The following is a 22,231-nucleotide window of genomic DNA, read 5'->3' on the forward strand; positions in this document are numbered from 1 at the left end:
TTTGGTCCCGTCATTGAATTTCAAATTATTTAATCAATTCTTCAGACACTTTTCGATTAGCCGGCCTGCATCAGCTGACCTCCACGTCATGTGACATTCACCGCATCATGTGATCAGTCTATTGACATGAAGCTCCATGATGTTACAGTTGTCAAGAGATTACCATATCTAACCCAGTAGATCCAGTGTTCCTCCGTGTTCTTATCCTCTTATAGCCGCCATGTCGCAGCAGAGCAGCGGCCTGGAGGTGCTGTTGGTCCCGGGACACCCGCTGCTGGGCCGGGTCAGGGCCGGGGACAGGGTGGCCCTTCTGCCCGGCGGCGCCCTGCTGGGCCGCCTGGAGCCCCGGGGAGGGCTGACCGTCGGGGACCTAGCGGACCGCGGAGAGGCCATGGGGGGCTCCGCCACACTGGAAGGGTCCTTCTCAGAGTAACTATGTGGCTTGTCTCTGAGGTCCTGTTTATATGTGTTGGTCGTCTAGGATTTTCTTCTACTGAGTAGAATTAAAATATAAACCTTTTTACCAGACCTCTAACGTGAAGCATATTATTATATAAGCACAATTTGTTGGATTAGTTTGATTACATTGATGTGTGTAGACTGAGACAACTTTTCCTTGTGTTGTGCCGTGTTGATTAGTTTTGCCTGGGAGGAGGTTACCTCTGAAGGAGGAGAAGGAGGCGGAGGAGGAGGTAGCCCATCCAGGCTGCTCGCGGTCACAGGCAGCCAAGACGTGTGTCTGGTTACGGTTGTGACGGGGGCAGCTGAAGGAGTTGGACTGGTTTGTGTGTCGGAGTGCCCCGCCGGCCGCCTGCTGAAGATGGCAGAGGACAGCGGGATCAGTGAGTGTGGACAGACATTTTTAATTAATCACTAGAATGACTCTGCATGTTCATTGTTATCATTATTCACTATGATGTTAATGTTGATGATTATTCACTATGATGTTAGTGTTGATCATTATTCACTATGATGTTAGTGTTGATCATTATTCACGATGATGTAAGTGTTGATCATTATTTACTATGATGTTAGTGTGGATCATTATTCACTACGATGTTAGTGTTGATCATTATTCACTATGATGTTAGTGTTATTATTCACTATGATGCTGGTGGTTCGATGTACCTTTGGACGAGGTGAAGGGAAATCTGATGATCCAGCGAGACGCATTGAAAGCCATTTATAATCACATGAAAAACCCTTTCTCCAGGCGTCTCCAGGCTCCAGAGTCTGAGGCTGCTGAGCTTCCAGGACTCCTGCTCTGTCCTCCTGCTCAATTCCTCCCTGCTCCTCACCCTGCGCTGGAGGCAGGAGGTGCAGGGTGAGGAGGAGGCCCGGGACCCAGAGGAGAGCCAGGACCTGGAGGAGAGTCAGGAGTTGGAGAAGGAGGAGGAGGAGGAGGTGCAGATGGTCTCCTCCTGCTCCCTCCTTGTTCAGGGGGAGCAGGAGGAGGTGTCCTCCTCCTGTCTGTCTGCAGGAGTCCTGTTCCTCCTCTGCAGGAGTGGACTGATCTGTATCCTTCACTCACATGATTTACTAGTAATTAGTAACTAGTGCTATTACAACCACATTACAACTATATATGATGTATTACTATCACTGTAAGTCTAATGTAAGTATTATACCTTGGTTAGGTAAGGGTAACATGGGTTAGTTGAAGTGTAACCTGGGTTAGTTGAAGTGTAACGTTGGTTCTTTAACCAGACACCAGGTGGTTATGACGTCACGGCCGGCAGTCTGCTGGCGACTGTCGACCTGCCCTCCTACCTGGGCTCGCTCAGGGAGGAAGAACCCTCCCCCTCCTCCCCCTTCCCCTCCTCCCACTCCTACCCCTCCTCCTTCAGTCAGCTCCGTGTGTCAGCTGACCTGAGCACTGCCGTCGCTCTAAGCTCCACCCACACGGCGGTGGCAGTGGACCTGAACAACTACTTCAGGTAGGAGCACTTGGTTTGGTTATTTTAGTTAGTTTAGTTAGTTCAGTTAGCTACAATGGGTGAGTTAGTAGGGATGGGCTGAGTTTCTTAAAATGAAGCCTTCCTTTGATAACGAGGTATCATAACATCGATAACCGATATAATATAAATGTAATGTATATAACAGATAGTAGTTTGATAGTTGGTACATGTGGAGGCGTTGACTATTGTGAAGCTGTGACACACACTGCAGACCTGATCCAACTGGCTGCCCCCACAGGACCCGCCCAGACCACCTGCTGGGAGCGGAGGCCCCTGGGAGCCTGAAGACCCCTGAGGGAACCTCCAGGGCACGGGAGGCTGGCTCCCTCAACACCGACCGGTGAGCAGTGCTAACATGTGGGGGATATCCGCAATGCCTTCAAACCTCTCTTATTGTTACTGAGAATTCTTTGGTACAATCCTGATGGTTGCCTTTCACTTCGAAGTTGTACATGTTCTATTTCAACTGTTCGGTGCGACATGGTTGACCTGGTTCTGCTCTGACCCAGTTCTATTCTGACCTGGTTCTGTTCTGACCTGGTTCTGTTCTGACCTGGTTCTGTTCTGTCCCGGTTCTGTTCTGTCCCACAGCTCTTGGGGAGCGCGTCTGGCCCGGCTGTACAGCACTGCCCAGGGGCCCGCCCCCTCCCAGGGCCCCGCCCCCTGGTTCTCCGGTCTGCCAGAGGTGGCGTCCCGCATGGCTCTTTCCCAGGCCCGGCTGTCTTTCAGCAGAGTGCCACCGGGGGGCGCCACCGCCCTGTTCTCGGCCCCTGCTTCCTCTATTGCTTCACTGCTTTCCGTATCCCAATTTTCTGCCCTGGTTACCTTTGTATCCCCTGATGACGGCCAGTCCAGCGTGGCATTGTGGGATTTAGAGTCCCAGGCTGTGAGCTACCACCAGTGTGAGTCAGCGTCTACGGCGGTGGAATGGAATGGACCGCAACACACTGCACTTTTAATCAAGAGTGAGTAACATATAGAGCTTTAAATCAAGAGTGAGACACATATATAGCTTTAAATCAAGAGTGAGTAACATAGAGCTTTAAATGGGAGTAAGTAACATATAGCGCCCTAAATCAAGAGTGAGCTGCATAGAGTTTTAAATAAAGAGTGAGCTACATAAAGAGCTTTAAATCAAGAGTGAGCTACATAAAGAGCTTTAAATCAAAAGTGAGCTACATAAAGAGCTTTAAATCAAGAGTGAGTGACATATAGAGCTTTAAATCAAGATTGAGGAACATATAGAGCTTTAAATCAAGAGTGAGCCACATATAGAGCTTTTGATAAAGAGTGATTAAAGAAGACCTTATTAAACTTTCCAGGGTACTAAGGGTACTAAGTCAGTCTTCCTCTCTCCAGGGGGTCTTAAGCCAGTATTACCCTCTCCAGGGGTTCTAAGTCAGTCTTGCTCCCTCCAGGGATTCCGGGGTCCGGCGGTGGTCTCTCCCAGGTGATGTTTGATGTGGACCAGCAGCGACTGCTCAGCAGACTGATGGTGTTCGGGAAGGCAGCGACGGTGGACGCCCTGTGCCACCTGAATACCTGGGGCCGTTGTTCGATCCCGATGCACGCCCTGCAGGTAGGGGGCGCTCATACCGACACACCAACAGGGCTGTGAGGAAGCTCCATGAACTCAGCCTCTGGGCAGTCGGCTGGTCCCAGGTCAAAGGTTCTGTGATTGAAGCCAAACGCCCCCGGCCCCTGTGAGCCTTCTGGGGCAGTAGCCTCTCACAGGTAGTCTGCGGACATCCGGGACCTTTTCCAGTCGTGTCCCGGGTTGTGTTTGAGGAACAGAGCTCTCCTTGTGTTTGAGGAGCAGAGCTCTCCTGTTGTTTGAGGAGCAGAGCTCTCCTTGTGTTTGAGGAGCAGAGCTCTCCGTGTTTGAGGAGCAGAGCTCTCCTTGTGTTTGAGGAGCAGAGCTCTCCTTGTTTGAGGAGCAGACTCCGGACCTCTCCTTGTGTTTGAGGAACAGACCTTGACCCTTACCGTGTGCTTCACAGGCAGGGCTGAAGAATCGACAGCTGGACACGGTGGACCTGTTTCTGAAGAGCAAAGAGGAGCTGCTGTCCCCCAGTGAACTCCCTCCGGACCCCCAGGGTGCCCTGCTGTCCCGTAAGGAGACCCCTCAGCCACGCCCTCAGGGCGGGGGCTGGGGTTGTTGTCATGGTGATGTCTGATGTGGTGTCATAGTGATGTGTTGTCATGGTGATGTGGGGTCGTCACGGTGAAGTGGTTTTGTCACGGTGATGTGGTGTCGTCATGGTGAAGTGTTGTCTTTGTGATGTGGTGTCATGGTGATGTGTCGTCATGGTGATGTGGTGTCATGGTGATATGTCGTCATGGTGATGTGTCGTCATGGTGATGTGTCGTCATGGTGATGTGGTGTCATGGTGATGTGTCATCATGGTGATGTGTCGTCATGGTGATACGTTGTTATGGTTCCAGGTGTGCAGGAGGTGTGCCCCGCCCTGGACCTGCTGTGCTGCTCCATCAGAGACGGCCACGCAGAGCTGCAGTCCAGAGCGTTCTCAGAGCAGCTGCTGAGGACCACCCTGACCTTCCTCCAGACCCAGCTGAGGACTGCCTGCTGCAGCACGCACCGTGAGACACACACACACACTGAGACACACACACACACACACACACACACACAAACACTGAGACACACACACACACCGAGACACACACACACACACACACACGAGACACACACACATACACACACACCGAGAGAGACACACACACACATAAACACACCGAGACACACACACACACTGAGACACACACACCGAGACACACACACACACACAAACACTGAGACACACACACACACCAAGACACACACACACACACACAGAGACACACACACAAACACACAGAGACACACACACACACACACGAGAAACACCGAGAGAGAGACACACACACACATAAACACACACCGAGAGACACATACACACACACACACACACACACACATACACACACCGTGAGACACACACACTCACACACTGAGAGACACACACACAAACGCACAGAGAGACGTACACACACACACATGCACTGTGAGACACACACACGCACCTTGAGACACACACACGCCGAGTGAGACTCACACACACACAGAGGGACACACACACACACAACGTGAGACACACTCACTCACTCACTCACTCACTCACTCTCACACACGCACACAGTCACTCTCACACACACACACATAACGAGAGACACACACAACGTGAGACACATACACGCATCGAGAGACACACACACACCGAGAGACACACACACATACACACACAGACAGAGACACACACACAAACACACAGAGACACACACACACACACACGAGACACACATACACACACACCGAGAGAGAGACACACACACACATAAACACACACCGAGAGACACATACACACACACACACACACACACACATACACACACCGTGAGACACACACACTCACACACTGAGAGACACACACACAAACGCACAGAGAGACGTACACACACACACACACGCACTGTGAGACACACACACGCACCTTGAGACACACACACACACAACGTGAGACACACTCACTCACTCACTCACTCTCTCTCACACACGCACACAGTCACTCTCACACACACACACATAACGAGAGACACACACAACGTGAGACACATACACGCATCGAGAGACACACACGCATCGAGAGACACACACACACCGAGAGACACACACACACACACACACACACACACACACACACATTATTATTATGGTGACATGCAGCAGTGGTTGTATTACAGTTGGTTGTCTGTCCTCAGAGTTAGATGCTGAGCTTCAGAGCTGCGTCTCCATCCTGAACCGATACATCTTCCAGCTGTGGACCCTGATGAGGTCATTCCCCTGGGCCTCCAGCCAATCAGAGCCAGCAGCACCCAACCTCCTGACCGCTGACAGCCAATCAGAACCAGCCACACCCAACCACCTGACCGCTGACAGCCAATCAGACACAGAACAGCACCAGAGATGGCAGCATCTCTCCACCGAGGTGAGCCACCACACACACACCATCCCTCTGCACACAGCCCCCCACTACCAGGATGAGGCTCCAACTGTGTGTGTGTGTGTGTGTGTGTGTGTGTGTGTGTGTGTGTGTCAGGAGGCGGTCCGGAGGGCCGTGCTGTGCGGCCGGCTGCCCTGCCTCCAGGCCTTCCTGCGCTCCCAGAGCAGACCAGAGCAGACGCTGCCCGAGCTGCGGAGGGTGGGCCTGCAGCACGCCTTCCGCTGCCTGGCTCAGAGGCAGCTGCCCCACGCCACCACCCTCTTCAGGAACATGGTGCCACACCCACACACCGTATCCATGAAAACATGACCAATGAGCTTCATGTACTTTATCAACATGTGTCTAATGGTTATTCATCGGTGTGTGTTTGTGTGTGTGTGTGTGTGTGTGTGTGTGTGTGTGTGCAGGGTTTCCACGTCAACGAGGTGCTCCACAGCGTGTGTCTTTACACCGACCAGAAGGAGCTCCGGGACTTTGTGGTGAGAACCAATCAAAATCCTCCAAAGTTTCTGCTCCTTTATTCCTATTGGCTCTGGGTTTGTCAATCTGCTTGTGTGGGCGGGTTCTGTGTTTGATTGGCAGGTGGAGGAGCTGACCAGAAAGCAGTGTTTCTCCCAGGAGGAGACCCAGAGGGTGCAGTTCTTCAGGGAGGTGGAGAAGCTGGGAGCCACTGCCAGACTGGCACATCCTCCCCAGAACTCTCTGAGGTACAGACCTCCTCTCTCCTCTCTCCTCCTCCCCAGAACTCTCTGAGGTACAGACCTCCTCTCTCCTCTCTCCTCCTCCTCAGAACTCTCTGAGGTACAGACCGCCTCTCTCCTCTCTCCTCCTCCCCAGAACTCTCTGAGGTACAGACCTCTTCTCTCCTCTCTCCTCCTCCCCAGAACTCTCTGAGGTACAGACATCCTCTCTCCTCTCTCCTCCTCCCAAGAACTCTCTGAGGTACAGACCTCCTCTCTCCTCTCTCCTCCTCCCCAGAACTCTCTGAGGTACAGACCTCCTCTCTTCCTCCTCTCCCCTCTCTCCTCCTCCCGAGACCTCTCTGAGGTACAGATCTCCTCTCTCCTCCTCTCTCTCCATCTTCATCACACTACACACGTGTTGCTTTCGTTTCATTTGATTCCATAACCTAACCTTAACCTGGTTCCATGGTAGACCTGGTTCCATGGTACATGGTAGACCTGGTTCCATGGTACATGGTAGACCTGGTTCCATGGTAGACCTGGTTCCATGGTAGACCTGGTTCCGTGGTACATGGTAGACCTGGTTCCATGGTAGACCTGGTTCCATGGTACATGGTTGAGCATGTCATCCTGACCTGGGTTTAGTGTTATGTTCTTGGTTCAGGGTTGTGTTCTTGGTTCAGGGTTGTGTTCTTGGTTCAGGGTTGTGTTATTGGTTTAGGGTTGTGTTCTTGGTTCAGGGTTGTGTTCTTGGTTCAGGGTTGTGTTCTTGATTCAGGGTTGTGTTCTTGGTTCAGGGTTCTGGAGCTGGCCCGGTCTGACCCGCAGCAGGACCCCGCTCTGCTGGGCCTGGACCCGGACCCGGACCCTGTCCCGGGGGGAGCAGGACTGTGGAGCCGCCTCCGGCTGGACTGGATCAGACATTGGACCCCGAACGCTCTCAGCACCGTTCGGCTCTCCCGCTTGCAGGATGAAGGTACGGCTCCTCACCGCTAGGGGCGCTAAGGCCAAGATGAAAGTACGGCTCCTTACCACTAGGGGCGCTAGGGCCCAGAAGTATGGCTCCTCACCACTAGGGGCGTTAAGGCCCAGGTGAAGGTACAGGCTCCTCACCACTAGGGGGCTAAGGCCCAGGTGAAGGTACCGGCTCCTCACCACTAGGGGGCTAAGGCCCAGGTGAAGGTACCGGCTCCTCACCACTAGGGGGCTAAGGCCCAGGTGAAGGTACCGGCTCCTCACCACTAGGGGGCTAAGGCCCAGGTGAAGGTACCGGCTCCTCACCACTAGGAGGCTAAGGCCCAGGTGAAGGTACCGGTACTCACCACTAGGGGCGCTAAGGCCAAGAGGAAGGTACCGGTACTCAGCATTAGGGGTGCTAAAGCAAATCCAAGACACACTTATTCTAATCCGCTCCTTATGCTACAATACTGGAGAAGGATACGACTCTGTTGCTAAAAACCACGACCACATGACACACCCACACTAACTGGTGCTAACCCTGACCGGTGCTAATTTTTACGTGTGCTAACGTATCAGACCTTCAAAATATTCCACATCATGCTAGCCTATGCTAGTAGGTTGTAGCAGCTGTCTCAGCTAGCATGGCGTTAGCGTCAGGCTGTGGGGAGAAGGGCTCCTGGCTGACAGAGCTCCTGTTGTCGTCGTAGCAGTGGTCTCCTGCGACGCCCAGACCCTGTGGTCCCACCTGACCGCCCTCAACAACCAGCAGCGCCTGAGCCGCTGGATCCAGAGCTCAGAGGACCGCGATGCCCCCTGCTGGCCGACCATCACACCGCAGCTGGTCAGGGCACACACGGCCTGCTGCGACCACACCAGGGAGCAGCTGCTCAATCTCCTGGCCAGGTACACACAGCACCACAGTAATCACCATAGTACTACTGCAGTACTACTGCAGTACTACTATAGTACTAACCACCCTAGTACTACTGCAGTACTAGCCCTAGTACTATAGCAGTACTAACCCTAGTACTACTGCAGTACTAACCCTGGTACTACTGCAGTACTAACCCTAGTACTACAGCAGTACTAACCCTAGTACTACAGCAGTACTAACCCTAGTACTACAGCAGTACTAGCCCTAGTACTACAGCAGTACTAACCCTAGTACTACAGCAGTGCTAACCTTAGTACTGAGCTGTAGTACTAACCCTAGTACTACAGCAGTACTAACCCTAGTACTACTGGAGTACTACTGCAGTTCTAATCCTAGTACTATTGCAGTACTAACCCTAGTACTACTGCAGTACTACTAACCCTAGTACTACTGCACTGCTAACCCTAGTAATGAGCTGTCTTGTGGTCTCTCTAGGAAGGGTATCTTTGCAGAGGGGGAGGAGCTAGATCTGCTGATGTGTCGTCTGGTCCAGGTGGGGGGAGTAATGTGTGACTCCGCCTCTTCCCCCCGATACCACCTCCCGATTGGCCCAGAGCTCCACACCCACTTTATCACCCACTGTCTGAACAACAACCTGCAATACCTCCTTTACACCTACCTGCAGCATCACAGGTGTGTGTGTGTGTGTGTGTGTGTGTGTGTGTGTGTGTGTGTCTCTCTCTGTGTGTGTCACTGTGTGTGTAACATGCGTCTCTGTCCAGGCTGACCCAGAGGGCCCTCCGAGTCGGGGTCCCGGGCCGGGGGGACCTGGAGCAGGACCCCCCCTGGTTCCACATGATGCTGAGGGTCCAGGAGGTCGCCCAGGACCTGTCAGGTGACTTCCTGTTTCCTCTCTGCCCCCCCCATTCAAGTGACCAGTGTTCTAGATGTTTGAGGTGTTTTCCTCCCAGGGTTCTAGATGATAAAGGCATCCTCCAGGGTTCTAGATGATTAAGGCGTTCTCCAGGGTTCTAGACGATGAAGGCGTTGTCCAAGGTTCTAGATGATGAAGGCGTTCTCCTCAAGGTTCTAGATGATGAAGGCGTTCTCCAGGGTTCTAGAGGCTGAAGGCGTTCTCAGGGTTGTAGATGATGAAGGCATTGTCCAAGGTTCTAGATGATGAAGGCGTTCTCCAGGGTTCTAGATGATGAAGACGTTCTCCTCAAGGTTCTAGATCATTAAGGCGTTCTCCAGGGTTCTAGATGATGAAGGCGTTCTCCTCAAGGTTCTAGATGATGAAGGCGTTCTCCTCAAGGTTCTAGATGATGAAGGCATTCTCAAGGGTTCTAGATGATGAAGGTGACCTCCAGGGTTCTAGATGATGAAGGCGTTCTCCAGGGTTCTAGATGATGAAGGTGTCCTCCAGGGTTCTAGAGGATGAAGGTGTCCTCCAGGGTTCTAGATGATGAAGGCGTTCTCCAGGGTTCTAGATGATGAAGGCGTTCTCCTCAAGGTTCTAGATGATGAAGGTGTTCTCCAGGGTTCTAGGTGATGATGGTGTCCTCCTCCCCAGACCCAGAGCGGCTGTTCCAGGCCAGTCTGACCAGCGCCCAGGTGCTGGTCCCGGGGGGCCAGGCGTCCCTCAGCAGTCTGCTGCTGGAGGGCCACGGCGTGGTGGCGCTGGCCTCACTCATGTTCCCGCCGGGGGGCGTGGATGGGGTGGTGGCCCCAGGGCCCGGCCCCCCCGCCCACAGCCTGGACCACCAGCTGCTGAGGATGGCCTTGGGCCCCTACCCCAAGCTCCGCTCTGCCCTGTTCCCCCCCGGGGGTCCGCGGGCCGGCCTGGGGCCCCCCGACGTCTCCATCTACCAGCTGTTGCAGGTACAGACCATGTATACTCTAATACTACTGTATTAAAAACAACACTATGATATACTGTATACTCTGATATTACTGTATTACCATTAATACTATGATCTCATACTACTGTAATACCAATAATACTATGATATACAGTATACTCTTCTACTACTCTATTACCAATAACACTATGATATACAGTATAATCTAATACTACTCTATTACCAATAGCAATATGATATAAAGTATAATCTAATACTGTGAGATGTATATATATATATACTCTGACACTACTATTAAGGGTTAGATGCTGAAGGTTTAGTGTTTCTGGCACACAGCAGGAATTAGATGGTTTATTGTTTCTGGTTGAGAGTGAGGGTTTGATGGTTGTGGTCTAGTGTTTGATGTTTTCCTCTGTGTCTCCAGTCTCTTCATCCTCTTCATCAGTCCCGGCTGTTTGGCTGGCAGACTGCCAACCCACTGCTGTCCACCGGTACGGCCCCCCCGCCCCCTTGTGCGCACCCCTGTCCAACACATCTCACACTGACCAATACATCATACACTAACCAATCACATCACCCCCCCCCCTCTGGTCCAGGGTCGTCGGAGCCCCCCCACTTCTCCAGCCCTCTGCTGGTGAGCCGCTGGGCGCTGGTGGAGCGGATGGACTTCCTCTACTTCCTGCGCCACAGCCGGCCCTCCTATGCTTACGCCAGCTTCCTGTTGCACGAACTGGCCGGCTCCGCCGACATCACAGCACCGTGAGTGGGAGGAGCTAGGAGGAGGTGGGAGGAGTACGGAGGAGGTGGGAGGAGTACAGAGGAGGTGGGAGGGGTTGGGAGGAGGTGGGAGGAGTTAGGAGGTGGTGGGAGGGGTTAGGAGGAGGTGGGAGGAGGCGGAGGAGTTAAGATGAGTGAAGATGAGTTAAGAAGTATTTGGAAGAGCTAAGATGAGTTAAGAAGAGTTGAGAGCAGAACAAATGAGAAAGTACGGATGAGGTAAGGGGGAGTTGGTATCTTCTCTCGCATGTCTGAACTGTGTGTGTGTGTGTTTGTGTGTGTATGTGTGTGTAGTGTGCAACAGGCTCTGCATCAGGCCTCCAGGCTGGCCCTGCTCTCCTGCAGCAAGCCCAGCGTGGCAGCAGCCTGCCTGGGCTTCCTCCAGCTTCTGGGGGCCCCAAGCCTGGGGCTCCGTGTGGACCTCCGCGCCCTGCGGCTGCTGCAGGCACACAGGGGCCACATGGGCCAAGGGCCCCGCCTGAACCTGCTAGGTAACTACACAACGCAGGCCCAATTAATAAATATATAGTAGTGAATATATAGTAGTATATGTAGTATATAGTAGTCATGGTTTTAATTTAATTATGTTTGGTGCCATGCTAGGTGAGGCGAAGCCAGGGGCAGCTCAAGAGCTGATTGGTTACCTGGAGGAAGCTGTGACTGACAGCCTGGAGCAGAGAGGCATCCCAAGGTACCAACCCAGTCCCTGCTGGTCGGGACCAGTTTGAGATGATCTGGACTGGTATTAATGTGTGTGTGTTTGTGTGTGTGTGTGTGTGTGTGTGTGTGTGTGTGTTCCCAGGTCTTCCATGGAGGCTGGCCAGGAGTGGGCGGTTCCAGTCCAGTTCTGTCAGCTTCACTCATTGGCTCTCAGCTCGGTTTATCCGGCCCACTGTGCTGCTGACGGAGAGTGGCTCCACTTCCTGCTGTTTGTCCAACTGCACAGTTTCCCCCCCAACCAGGTACCCTAACCTTAACCCAACCAGGTACCTTAACCTTAACCCAACCAGGTACCTTAACCTCAACCCAACCAGGTACCTTAACCTTAACCCAACCAGGTACCTTAACCTTAACCCAACCAGGTACCTTAACCTTAACCCAACCAGGTACCTTAACCTTAACCCAACCAGGTACCTTAACCTTAACCCAACCAGGTACCTTAGCCTTAACCCAACCAGGTACCTTAACCTTAACCCAACCAGGTACCTTAACCTTAACCCAACCAGGTACCTTAACCTTAACCCAACCAGGTACCTTAACCTTAACCCAACCAGGTACCTTAACCTTAACCCAACCAGGTACCTTAACCAAACCAGGTACCTTAACCTTAACCCAACCAGGTACCTTAACCTTAACCCAACCAGGTACCTTAACCTTAACCCAACCAGGTACCTTAACCCAACCAGGTACCTTAACCCAACCAGGTACCTTAACCTTAACCCAACCAGGTACCTTAACCTTAACCCAACCAGGTACCTTAACCTTAACCCAACCAGGTACCTTAACCAAACCAGGTACCTTAACCTTAACCCAACCAGGTACCTTAACCTTAACCCAACCAGGTACCTTAACCTTAACCCAACCAGGTACCTTAACCCAACCAGGTACCTTAACCCAACCAGGTACCTTAACCTTAACCCAACCAGGTACCTTAACCTTAACCCAACCAGGTACCTTAACCTTAACCCAACCAGGTACCTTAGCCTTAACCCAACCAGGTACCTTAACCTTAACCCAACCAGGTACCTTAACCTTAACCCAACCAGGTACCTTAACCTTAACCAGGTACCTTAACCTTAACCCAACCAGGTACCTTAACCTTAACCCAACCAGGTACCTTAACCTTAACCCAACCAGGTGCCTTAACCTTAACCCAACCAGGTACCTTAACCTTAACCCAACCAGGTACCTTAACCTTAACCCAACCAGGTACCTTAACCTTAACCCAACCAGGTACCTTAACCCAACCAGGTACCTTAGCCTTAACCCAACCAGGTATCTTAACCTTAACCCAACCAGGTGCGTTAACCTTAACCCAACCAGGTACCTTAACCTTAACCCAACCAGGTACCTTAACCTTAACCCAACCAGGTACCTTAACCTTAACCCAACCAGGTACCTTAACCAAACCAGGTACCTTAACCTTAACCCAACCAGGTACCTTAACCTTAACCCAACCAGGTACCTTAACCTTAGCCCAACCAGGTACCTTAACCCAACCAGGTACCTTAACCTTAACCCAACCAGGTACCTTAACCTTAACCCAACCAGGTACCTTAACCAAACCAGATACCTTAACCTTAACCCAACCAGGTACCTTAACCTTAACCCAACCAGGTACCTTAACCTTAACCCAACCAGGTACCTTAACCCAACCAGGTACCTTAACCTTAACCCAACCAGGTACCTTAACCTTAACCCAACCAGGTACCTTAACCTTAACCCAACCAGGTACCCTAACCAAACCAGGTACCTTAACCTTAACCCAACCAGGTACCTTAGCCTTAACCCAACCAGGTACCTTAACCCAACCAGGTACCTTAACCTTAACCCAACCAGGTATCTTAACCTTAACCCAACCAGGTACCTTAACCAAACCAGGTACCCTGTTTTAAACGAGCTGTTTAGTAATTTTACCTGTTTAGTAATCACCTGTTCACCTGACTACCAGACTACCCCTTTACCCCTTTACCACTTTACCCCGTTCACCTGTTCACCCGTTCATCCGTTCACCTTTTCACCATTCCCCTTTCCCTGTTCCAGGTGAGGACCCTTGCCTCCCAGTTTGGCCCCGCCTTCCAGGGTCACCTGAGTCTGGCGTTCGAGGAGCTCCGCCTCCAGGGCCCTGGCTGGCCGGCCCCGGGGCCCCAGAGGGAGCTGCTGCAGGTGGTCCTCCAGAGCCAGCAGGACCGCAGCCCATGGAGACGGCTGCTGGGGGAGGCCATGGAGAGAGGCTGCCCCCTGCTGGCTGTCCTGGCCGCCTGCGCCCAGGTCAGAGGACTGGGGTTAGCCCCTCCCAGTACCACCTACTGGGAGGTTAGGACCAGACTGACTGTACTGGGAGGTTAGGACCAGACTGACTGTACTGGGAGGTTAGGACCAGACTGACTGTACTGGGAGGTTAGGACCAGACTGACTGTACTGGGAGGTTAGGACCACACTGACTGGTACTGGGATGTTAGGACCACACTGACTGGTACTGGGAGGTTAGGACCACACTGACTGGTACTGGTACTGGGAGGTTAGGACCACCTGACTGGTACTGGGAGGTTAGGACCACACTGACTGGTACTGGGATGTTAGGACCACACTGACTGGTACTGGGAGGTTAGGACCACACTGACTGGTACTGGGAGGTTAGGACCACACTGACTGGTACTGGGATGTTAGGACCACACTGACTGGTACTGGGAGGTTAGGACCACACTGACTGGTACTGGGAGGTTAGGACCACACTGACTGGTACTGGGATGTTAGGACCACACTGACTGGTACTGGGAGGTTAGGACCACACTGACTGGTACTGGGAGGTTAGGACCACACTGACTGGTACTGGGAGGTTAGGACCACACTGACTGGTACTGGGAGGTTAGGACCACCTGACTGGTACTGGGATTTTAGGACCACACTGATTGGCCCCCCCAGAGCACCCAGGTGAAGGTCAGGGTGGGACTGAACCACAGTACCAATCAACGTCCTGCTGTGATTGACAGGGGGCGGAGCCTCTGCAGTGCTTGTGTGTCTGGGTGCTGACCAGCGTTGATGATGTTACGGCGACAGAGGCCACAGCCCACCTCCAGGACGCTGCCCAGCACCACGATTGGACCCTCCATGACCTTTCAATCATCTGGAAGAACACTCTGAGTGGAGGTCGAGTGATGCCCCTCCTCCTGGGCTTCGTACTGTTCCAGAAGGTGGGGGCTATTCATGTACTCTGTAATACTATGTACTCTGACTGCTATGTACTCTGTAGTACTATGTACTCTGTATAACTATGTACTCAGTACTATGTACTCTGTATAACTATGTACTCTGTATTACCATGTACTCTCTATAACTATGTACTCTGTATTACCATGTACTCTGAGTACTATGTTCACATATTAGACTGGTCATGGAAAGTAGTGTTACACTGAATCCTATCGTCTGTCTGCCTGCCTGCCTGTGTGTCTGTCTGTCAGGAGAGTCCTCTGGTGCTGCTGTTGGAGATGTTTGAGCTGTGTGCTGAGTTCAGGAACTACGACGCGGCCAGAGACAGGCTCCTGCTCTTCCAACGCTCCCTCCTCTCAGTAAGTCAGCTGCTATGGAGACACAGCATCCTGTTGTTAAGGGGACGCATGCTGTCATGGGGAAGGGGCTCAGGTCACGCTGTAGTTAGTCTGTAATTCATTAGTGGACATCGTTGTGGGTATACAATTGACCTGAGGCTCTCGCTCTATCTCACTCTGTCTCTCTCACTCTCACCCTCACTCTGTCTCTCACTCTGTCTCTCTCTCTGTCATACTCTCTGTCTCACTCTTTATTTCACTCTGTCTCTCTTTCTGTCTCACTTCCTACCTATCTCACTCTGTGTCTGTCTCTCTCTCTGTCTCTTTCTCTGTCTCTCTCTGTCTGTCTCTTTCTCTCCCTCTAGTTGCGGAGCAGTGGTGCTGATGGTGGGGTTCCCCGGGAGTGGGTGGAGAGCCAGGCGTCAGTGCTCCTGATGGTGCTGTTCCAGCGGAGCTCCGACCACTTTCACCTCCAGAGACTGGTGCAGCTCCTCCGTCACTCAGAGCACAGCCTGCAGGCCCACGGTCAGACTGCAGCATGGGTGTAGTAGATCTATAGAGGATCTATAGAGGATTTTAGGGTGGAGTAGATCTACAGTAGATCTATGGAGGATGTTAGGGTGGAGTAGATCTATAGTAGATCTATAGAGGATGTTAGAGTGGAGTAGTTCTATAGTAGATCTATAGAGGATGTTAAGGTTGAGTAGATCTATAGGGGATGTTAGAGTGGAGTAGTTCCATAGTAGATCTATAGTAGATGTCTAGATCCATTGTAGATGTGTAGTAGATCTATAGTATATCTCTAGATCTATAGTAGATCTATAGTTGCAGATGTCTAGATCTATAGTAGATGTGTAGATCTATAGTAGATGTGTAGATCTATAGCGGGTCCTTTCTCCCCCAGGAGTGGACCTGGGGGTTCTGGCCCGGCTCAGCGCGGTGCTCCAGGGGAGTCCAGTCCGCCTCCCCCTGGCCCTGCTCTCCCACTGCTCCCCCCAGCTCCTCCAGGAGGAGTGCCAGCGCCTCCTGGAGGAGCTGGTGGCCGCGGGGCTGCTGTCCCGGGCCCAGCGCGTCGCCAAGCTGGCTGGCATTCCGGCCGATGCCTTGCTCATCAACCAGGTCAGCGGGATCACTCTCTGTCTGTGGGTCTGCCTGTCGTTGGTCCGCCTGTCGTTGGTCCGCCTGTCTGTGGGTCTGCATGTCTGTAGGTCTGCACGTCTGTAGGTCTGCACGTCTGTGGGTCTGCACGTCTGTGGGTCTGCACGTCTGTGGGTCTGCCTGTCTGTGGGACTGCCTGTCTGTGGGTCTGCACGTCTGTGGGTCTGCACGTCTGTGGGTCTGCACGTCTGTGGGTCTGCACGTCTGTGGGACTGCCTGTCTGCCTGTCTGTGGGTCTGCCTGTCTGTGGGACTGCCTGTCTGTCTGCACACAGATTTTGGATGCAGTGTTTGTTGAATGTCAGGCTCCTGATTGGTCTGTTTCATGTGCAGCTGCAGCAGGATGTCCAATCACAGCGGTCGAAGCGGCGCTGGGGGCGGGAGGAGGTGAGGGTCCTCTTCTGGAGGCGATGTCACCAGCAGCTCCAGAGCCACGCCCCCGACCCCCAGACCGCCGCCCACTTCTTCCAGGAGCAGGCCGGCGCCCGGTCGCTCTGTGCCCAGGAGCGGTGCCTCCTGCTGGGCATGGCGGGGCACTGGCTCTCCCTGGTGGAGCCCACGCCCCTGGAGCGCCTGGAGGACCTCGAGAAGGAGAGCTGGCTCTGCCGGCTGCAGGAGGAGCGGCAGGAGGAGGAGCAGCAGGAGGAGCAGGAGGAGCAGAAAGAGGAGAAGGAGGAGGAGGAGGAGGGCTTGGTGTTGAACCCAGGTGGAGACACCACCTTGTATGACCCCCTGATGGAGGAGTTCTCCTTCTCCAGGATTGCGGCCCTGAACCACGACTCCTACCTGAGTCTGGCCGGGCTCCCGGGGCCCGATCCCCCTCCCCCTCCTCTGGAGGGGGCGGACCCCCCGATGGGCCCCGCCCGACGCCGCCTCCTCGGCCGCCTGATTGGCCAGCTGCTGGACGAGGGGCGTGTCCACGAGGCCTCCCGGGCCTGCCGGTACTTCTCTGTCCACCTGCCCGACGTCTGGCTGGCGCTGCGCTGCCGCGAGCTCGCCACCGGAGGGGCGTTGAACCCACCACCGCAGGAAGGGACGTCTGATCCTGGGACCAGCGGGCCGAGCTGTAGGTGGTTCAGACCCTTACTGCTCCCCCTCTCCCCCTCTCCGCCTCTCCCCCTCTCTTCCTCTCCTTATTCGTGAGCTAACCCTTAACCCATCTCTCTCTCTCACAGCTCCTTCTAGCGGTAGCCCCTCGTCCTTCGTGATGCTGCCCCCCCCCGACGACCCGGTCCTCACCCAGCTTCAGGCGCTGCTCGATCAGTGTCACCACGGCAACAACTACTGCAGGCAGATCCTGAGTCTGTACCAACTGTCCAAGGTACATGCTAACAGCAGCGCTAACGGCTGCTAAAGTACTGCTGAGAACTAGCATACAAATATAGCAATAATACTTAAACTGGCAGCGCCAACAATGAGCTATCCAAGCTTATACCATGGTCTGGGGGAATACTTGATTCTGATTGGCTGCAGGGTGTGCATTAACCCCTGATATACAGACACCTGCTAAGTAGTTCCAGTCTGTTCAGCCTTCAAAACGAGAGCTTGTAAATTGTGAAAAATGCATTCAACTGTAATCAGAGAACGCGGTTATATGCTATATACCCTATAGTATCTGTGGTATAAAGAAATGCACACTGGGACGAATTTCAATATTTGGATTGTAAAACGCATGAAAATATAAATTAATGGTCTTAATTTATTTTCTTTGGCAAGTGACCATGGTATCAGCGGGATAATGCCCTTCGAGGTGTCCATTATCAGGAATTAATGGACTTTTCGGAGGCAAGGTTCTAAGGCCTCCGCGTCGTCCATTAATTCCTGATAATGGACACCTCGTTGGCCATTATCCCTTACATATAGGCTAGTATCTGCTATCCTAGCATCCAGGCTAGTTGAGCTAGCCCCAGTTACACCTCCTCCCAGGACCTGCGCTGCTCCTTCGAGGAGCTGAGCCGGGAGGAACCGCAGACACTGCTGGACAAGCTGCTGCGCTGCGGCCACCCGGAGCGCTACCGCCGCGCCGAGGCCTTCGTCAGGGCCCAGGGCCTCGCCCCCGAGGCCACGGCCCGCTTCCTGGCCAACGCAGTGCTGCACGGCCTGCAGGCCGACCCCCCGGAGCCCCCGCTGGGTGAGTACTGTCTAACCCCTATCTGCTCCTTAATGACCTGTCTCTGTACTGTCTAACCCCTATCTGCTCCTTAATGACCTGTCTCTGTACTGTCTAACCCCTATCTGCTCCTTAATGACCTGTCTCTGTACTGTCTAACCCCTATCTGCTCCTTAATGACCTGTCCCTGGACTGTCTAACCCCTATCTGCTCCTTAATGACCTGTCCCTGGACTGTCTAACCCCTATCTGCTCCTTAATGACCTGTCCCTGGACTGTCTAACCCCTACCTGCTTAGACAGACAAGTGTAATGTGTGTGTTGTGCCAGCAGACAGACAGGTGTAATGTGTGTGTTGTGCCAGCAGATAGACAGGTGTAATGTGTGTGTTGTGCCAGCAGACAGACAGGTGTAATGTGTGTGTTGTGCCAGCAGATAGACAGGTTCTGAGGCTGTGTGGAGACTCCAGTCTACTTGGGCGCCACCTGCTGGACAAGATCCCCACCCTGAGAGTCAGCCAGGTGGCCTGCTGTAAGACACACACACACACGCACGCAAACTGACTCTATGAGTCCAGCGGCGGAGCTGCTTGTCCTGGCCCATCACTGCTTTACTATGCATTGTATCACTATGGGTCCAGCGGTGGAGCTGCTTGTCCTGGCCCACGACTGCTTCAGCCTCAGCTGTGACATGGAGGGAATCGTACGGGTGCTCCACGCCGCACGTCACCTCAGCCATGCCCACCTGGCGCCCGGACAGCACTTCAACCTGCTGGTAAACCCCGCCCCCCCTGAGCACTTAGCCCCTCCCCTATGTAGCCCTGCCTCTTTTAGCCACACCTCACCAAGCCCCTCCTCTTAGGTTGTTTACTTTGGTTTGTGTGTGTGTGTGTGTAGGTGCGGCTGCTGACCGGGATCGGTCGCTATGACGACATGACCTACGTGTTCGACCTGCTTCATCAGAACCACCGCTTTGAGATCCTGCTGAGGAAGAAGCTGGACACACACACCGTAAGCGCACACACACACACACACACACACACACACACACACACACACACACACACACACACACACACACACACACACACACACACACACACACACACACACACACACACACACACACACACACACACCTCACTGTGTGGGGTCGTGTCCTCCCTGGGCGTGTCCAGAGCTCCAGTCTGAAGGCGGCCCTACTGGACTACATCAAGCGCTGTCTCCCTGGCGACAGCGAGAAGCACAACATGGTGGCGCTGCACTTCAGCATGCGCCGCGAGATCGGGGAGAACCACGAGATGGCCGCGCGCACGCAGCTCAAGATCATCCACTCTCAGCCCTGGGGTGAGCTAGCACACTGCTAGAGAGGGAGCTAGCCTACTTTAAGGGAGGAAGCTAGACTAGCATACTGCTAGGGGAGAGAGCTAACACACTGCTAGGGAGAGAGCTAGCCTAGCATACTGCTAGGGAGGGAGCTAGCCTACTGCTAAGAGGTGAGCTAGCCTAGCGTCCTGCCATGTAATGAGTTAGCATGGGGTACTCCCATGTAATAAGTTTGCCTAGCGTCCGGCCATGTAATGTGTTAGCCTAGCGTCCTGTTATGTAATGAGTTAGCCTAGTGTCTTGCTATGTAATGAGTAAGCCTAGCGTCCTGCTATGTAATGAGTTAGCCTAGCATCAGGTTCTGTAGTACCAGGGTCTAACAGGCGGTTTGTGTCCCCAGCCGTGACCCCGGAGCTGAGCAGCTCTCTGACCAAGGTGCTTGGCCTCCTGAAGGACGCCGCCGAGAGCTACCACAAGGTAAGCTCCTCCCCCCTCGCCTCCCTTTTCCCCCCCTCCCCCCCTAGATCACATCAGACCCACACGTCTGTTATGGAACCATTATCAATCAAAATCCTCAACATTAACTAGTATTAAATATGCCTGTTTTCAGACTTTTAGTTTGTATGTTCGATACAACAATTTATGTTTAGTTGTAAGTTATGGGGGCCTTGATGTGTGTGTGTGTGTGTGTGTGTGTGTGTTTGTGTTTGTGTGCGTCAGGACGAGTGTGTGCGCCAGGCCTCCCGGTGTGTGCGTCTGGCCCGACTGGTGGTCCTCCAGCTCCACCTCCTCTCTCAGGGCTCAGACCAGCGGCTGATCAACCTGCAGCCCGCCGAGACGGGCCCCGCCATGCTGGCCCTGCCGCGCTGCTACCAGGTACTGTGTGTGTGTGTGTGTGTGTGTGTGCGGCAGGTGTGTGTTGCGTGTGCATGTGTGTGTTGTGTTGTATCTATGTAGTTGTGTGTTGTGTGTTAGTTGTTGGTTTTGTGTGCAGGTGTGTGTCCTGGCGGAGGCGTATGAGCAGGGCGTGGACTGGGCAGAGCTTGTGTACCAGAAGGTGGTTGTGGGCGGAGACTTCGTGTACCTGGAGCAGCTGAAGACCTTCTGCCCGCTAGGCGGGGCCCTGATGGAGGAGGTCTCTACCAGGTAGGTCCTCAGGTCTCAACCAGGTCCTCAGGTCTCCAGTAGGTGCTCAGGTCTCAACCATGTCCTCAGGTCTCCAGTAGGTCCTCAGGTCTCCAATAGGTCCTCATGTCTCAACCAAGTCCTCAGGTCTCAACCAGGTCCTCAGGTCTCCAGTAGGTCCTGAGGTCTCAAACAGGTCCTCAGGTCTCCAGTAGGTCCTCAGGTCTCCAGTAGGTCCTCAGGTCTCCAGTAGGTTCTCAGGTCTCCAGTAGGTCCTCAGGTCTCCAGTAGGTCCTCAGGTCTCCATTAGGTTCTCAGGTCTCAACCAGGTCCTCAGGTCTCCAGTAGGTCCTGAGGTCTCCAGTAGGTCCTGAGGTCTCCAGTAGGTCCTCAGGTCTCCAGTAGGTCCTCAGGTCCACTGGACCAGGGAGACCCAAGGCTGCTCTCAGTCTATTTAGTTGTCACACTGTGTGTATTGTGTGTAACACTGTGTGTATTGTAGGTGTTACACTGTGTGTATTGTGTGTATCTAAGTGTAACACTTTGTGTAATGTGTGTGGGGTGTGTGTGGTAGGATGTGTGTGAAGGAGGCGGTGGGCGGCAGCAGCAGCCAGAACCTGAAGCGGCTGCTGGCCCAGTGTGAGGACGTGGTGACCCGCTACCGCCTGGCCTACAAACACAAGCTCACTGACCTGGCCCAGAGCCTGCTGACTGACGCCCGCACCAGCAGCTACCTCAGTGACCACCTGGCTGTGTGACTGACGGACTGACTGACTGACTGACAACCACTCCGTCAGACTCACTGATTCACTGACTGGATCTTCAGAGCTGACTGTTGCTCTGGGACTTATTACCACGTTGGGCAGATGAACTGAATTTGGAGTTCTGCATTCTGAACACAACAGAACCTGTAATATTCATATTAAATCTGCATTTTCTATATAACTCATATTTTCTCTCTATTAAAATATTCCAATCTGCCAGTTGAAAGATTAAGCTTTATTGATGATTACTTATTTGCAGAAAACCACCAAGAGAAATGATTCATTGTTTCCTTTAATCAGCCCATACAA

At 53.2% G+C, this 22,231-nt stretch overlaps 1 protein-coding gene across 3 annotated transcripts; it reads left to right on the top strand.

The window, feature by feature from the left end:
- Positions 1-127: 127 nt before the first annotated feature.
- Positions 128-22,133, top strand: spg11 (SPG11 vesicle trafficking associated, spatacsin). 3 transcript variants are annotated; one of them, XM_079743072.1, is made up of 39 exons: positions 128-429; positions 640-842; positions 1,214-1,516; positions 1,715-1,937; positions 2,197-2,298; positions 2,550-2,923; positions 3,377-3,537; positions 3,959-4,070; positions 4,404-4,559; positions 5,778-6,004; positions 6,116-6,292; positions 6,427-6,498; positions 6,602-6,726; positions 7,500-7,678; positions 8,370-8,565; positions 9,032-9,229; positions 9,319-9,431; positions 10,110-10,417; positions 10,823-10,889; positions 10,995-11,157; positions 11,470-11,666; positions 11,779-11,866; positions 11,978-12,137; positions 13,939-14,166; positions 14,889-15,089; positions 15,357-15,464; positions 15,809-15,968; positions 16,348-16,562; positions 16,934-17,666; positions 17,776-17,921; positions 18,527-18,731; positions 19,141-19,239; positions 19,349-19,482; positions 19,605-19,718; positions 19,886-20,054; positions 20,434-20,510; positions 20,754-20,909; positions 21,028-21,179; positions 21,733-22,133. In XM_079743072.1, exons 1-39 carry the CDS (start codon positions 221-223, stop codon positions 21,914-21,916), a joined length of 7,194 nt encoding a protein of 2,397 aa, XP_079599198.1. In that variant the 5' UTR covers positions 128-220; the 3' UTR covers positions 21,917-22,133. The 3 variants fall into 3 exon arrangements, with proteins under 3 accessions (XP_079599198.1, XP_079599199.1, XP_079599200.1); XM_079743073.1 differs by having other exon boundaries at positions 19,144-19,239; XM_079743074.1 differs by having other exon boundaries at positions 8,373-8,565.
- Positions 22,134-22,231: the final 98 nt, after the last annotated feature.

Source organism: Pollachius pollachius (assembly GCF_949987615.1).
Source record: "Pollachius pollachius genome assembly, chromosome: 9".
Lineage (NCBI taxonomy): Eukaryota > Metazoa > Chordata > Actinopteri > Gadiformes > Gadidae > Pollachius > Pollachius pollachius.

Bases quoted from the DNA above. Each gene is read 5' to 3' on its own strand.
- spg11 (XM_079743072.1), top strand. From the start codon at position 221: ATGTCGCAGCAGAGCAGCGGCCTGGAGGTGCTGTTGGTCCCGGGACAC. The intron at 9,230-9,318 runs GTGTGTGTGTGT...GTCTCTGTCCAG, and splicing joins ACCTACCTGCAGCATCACAG to GCTGACCCAGAGGGCCCTCC. The intron at 20,910-21,027 runs GTACTGTGTGTG...TTTTGTGTGCAG, and splicing joins CCCTGCCGCGCTGCTACCAG to GTGTGTGTCCTGGCGGAGGC.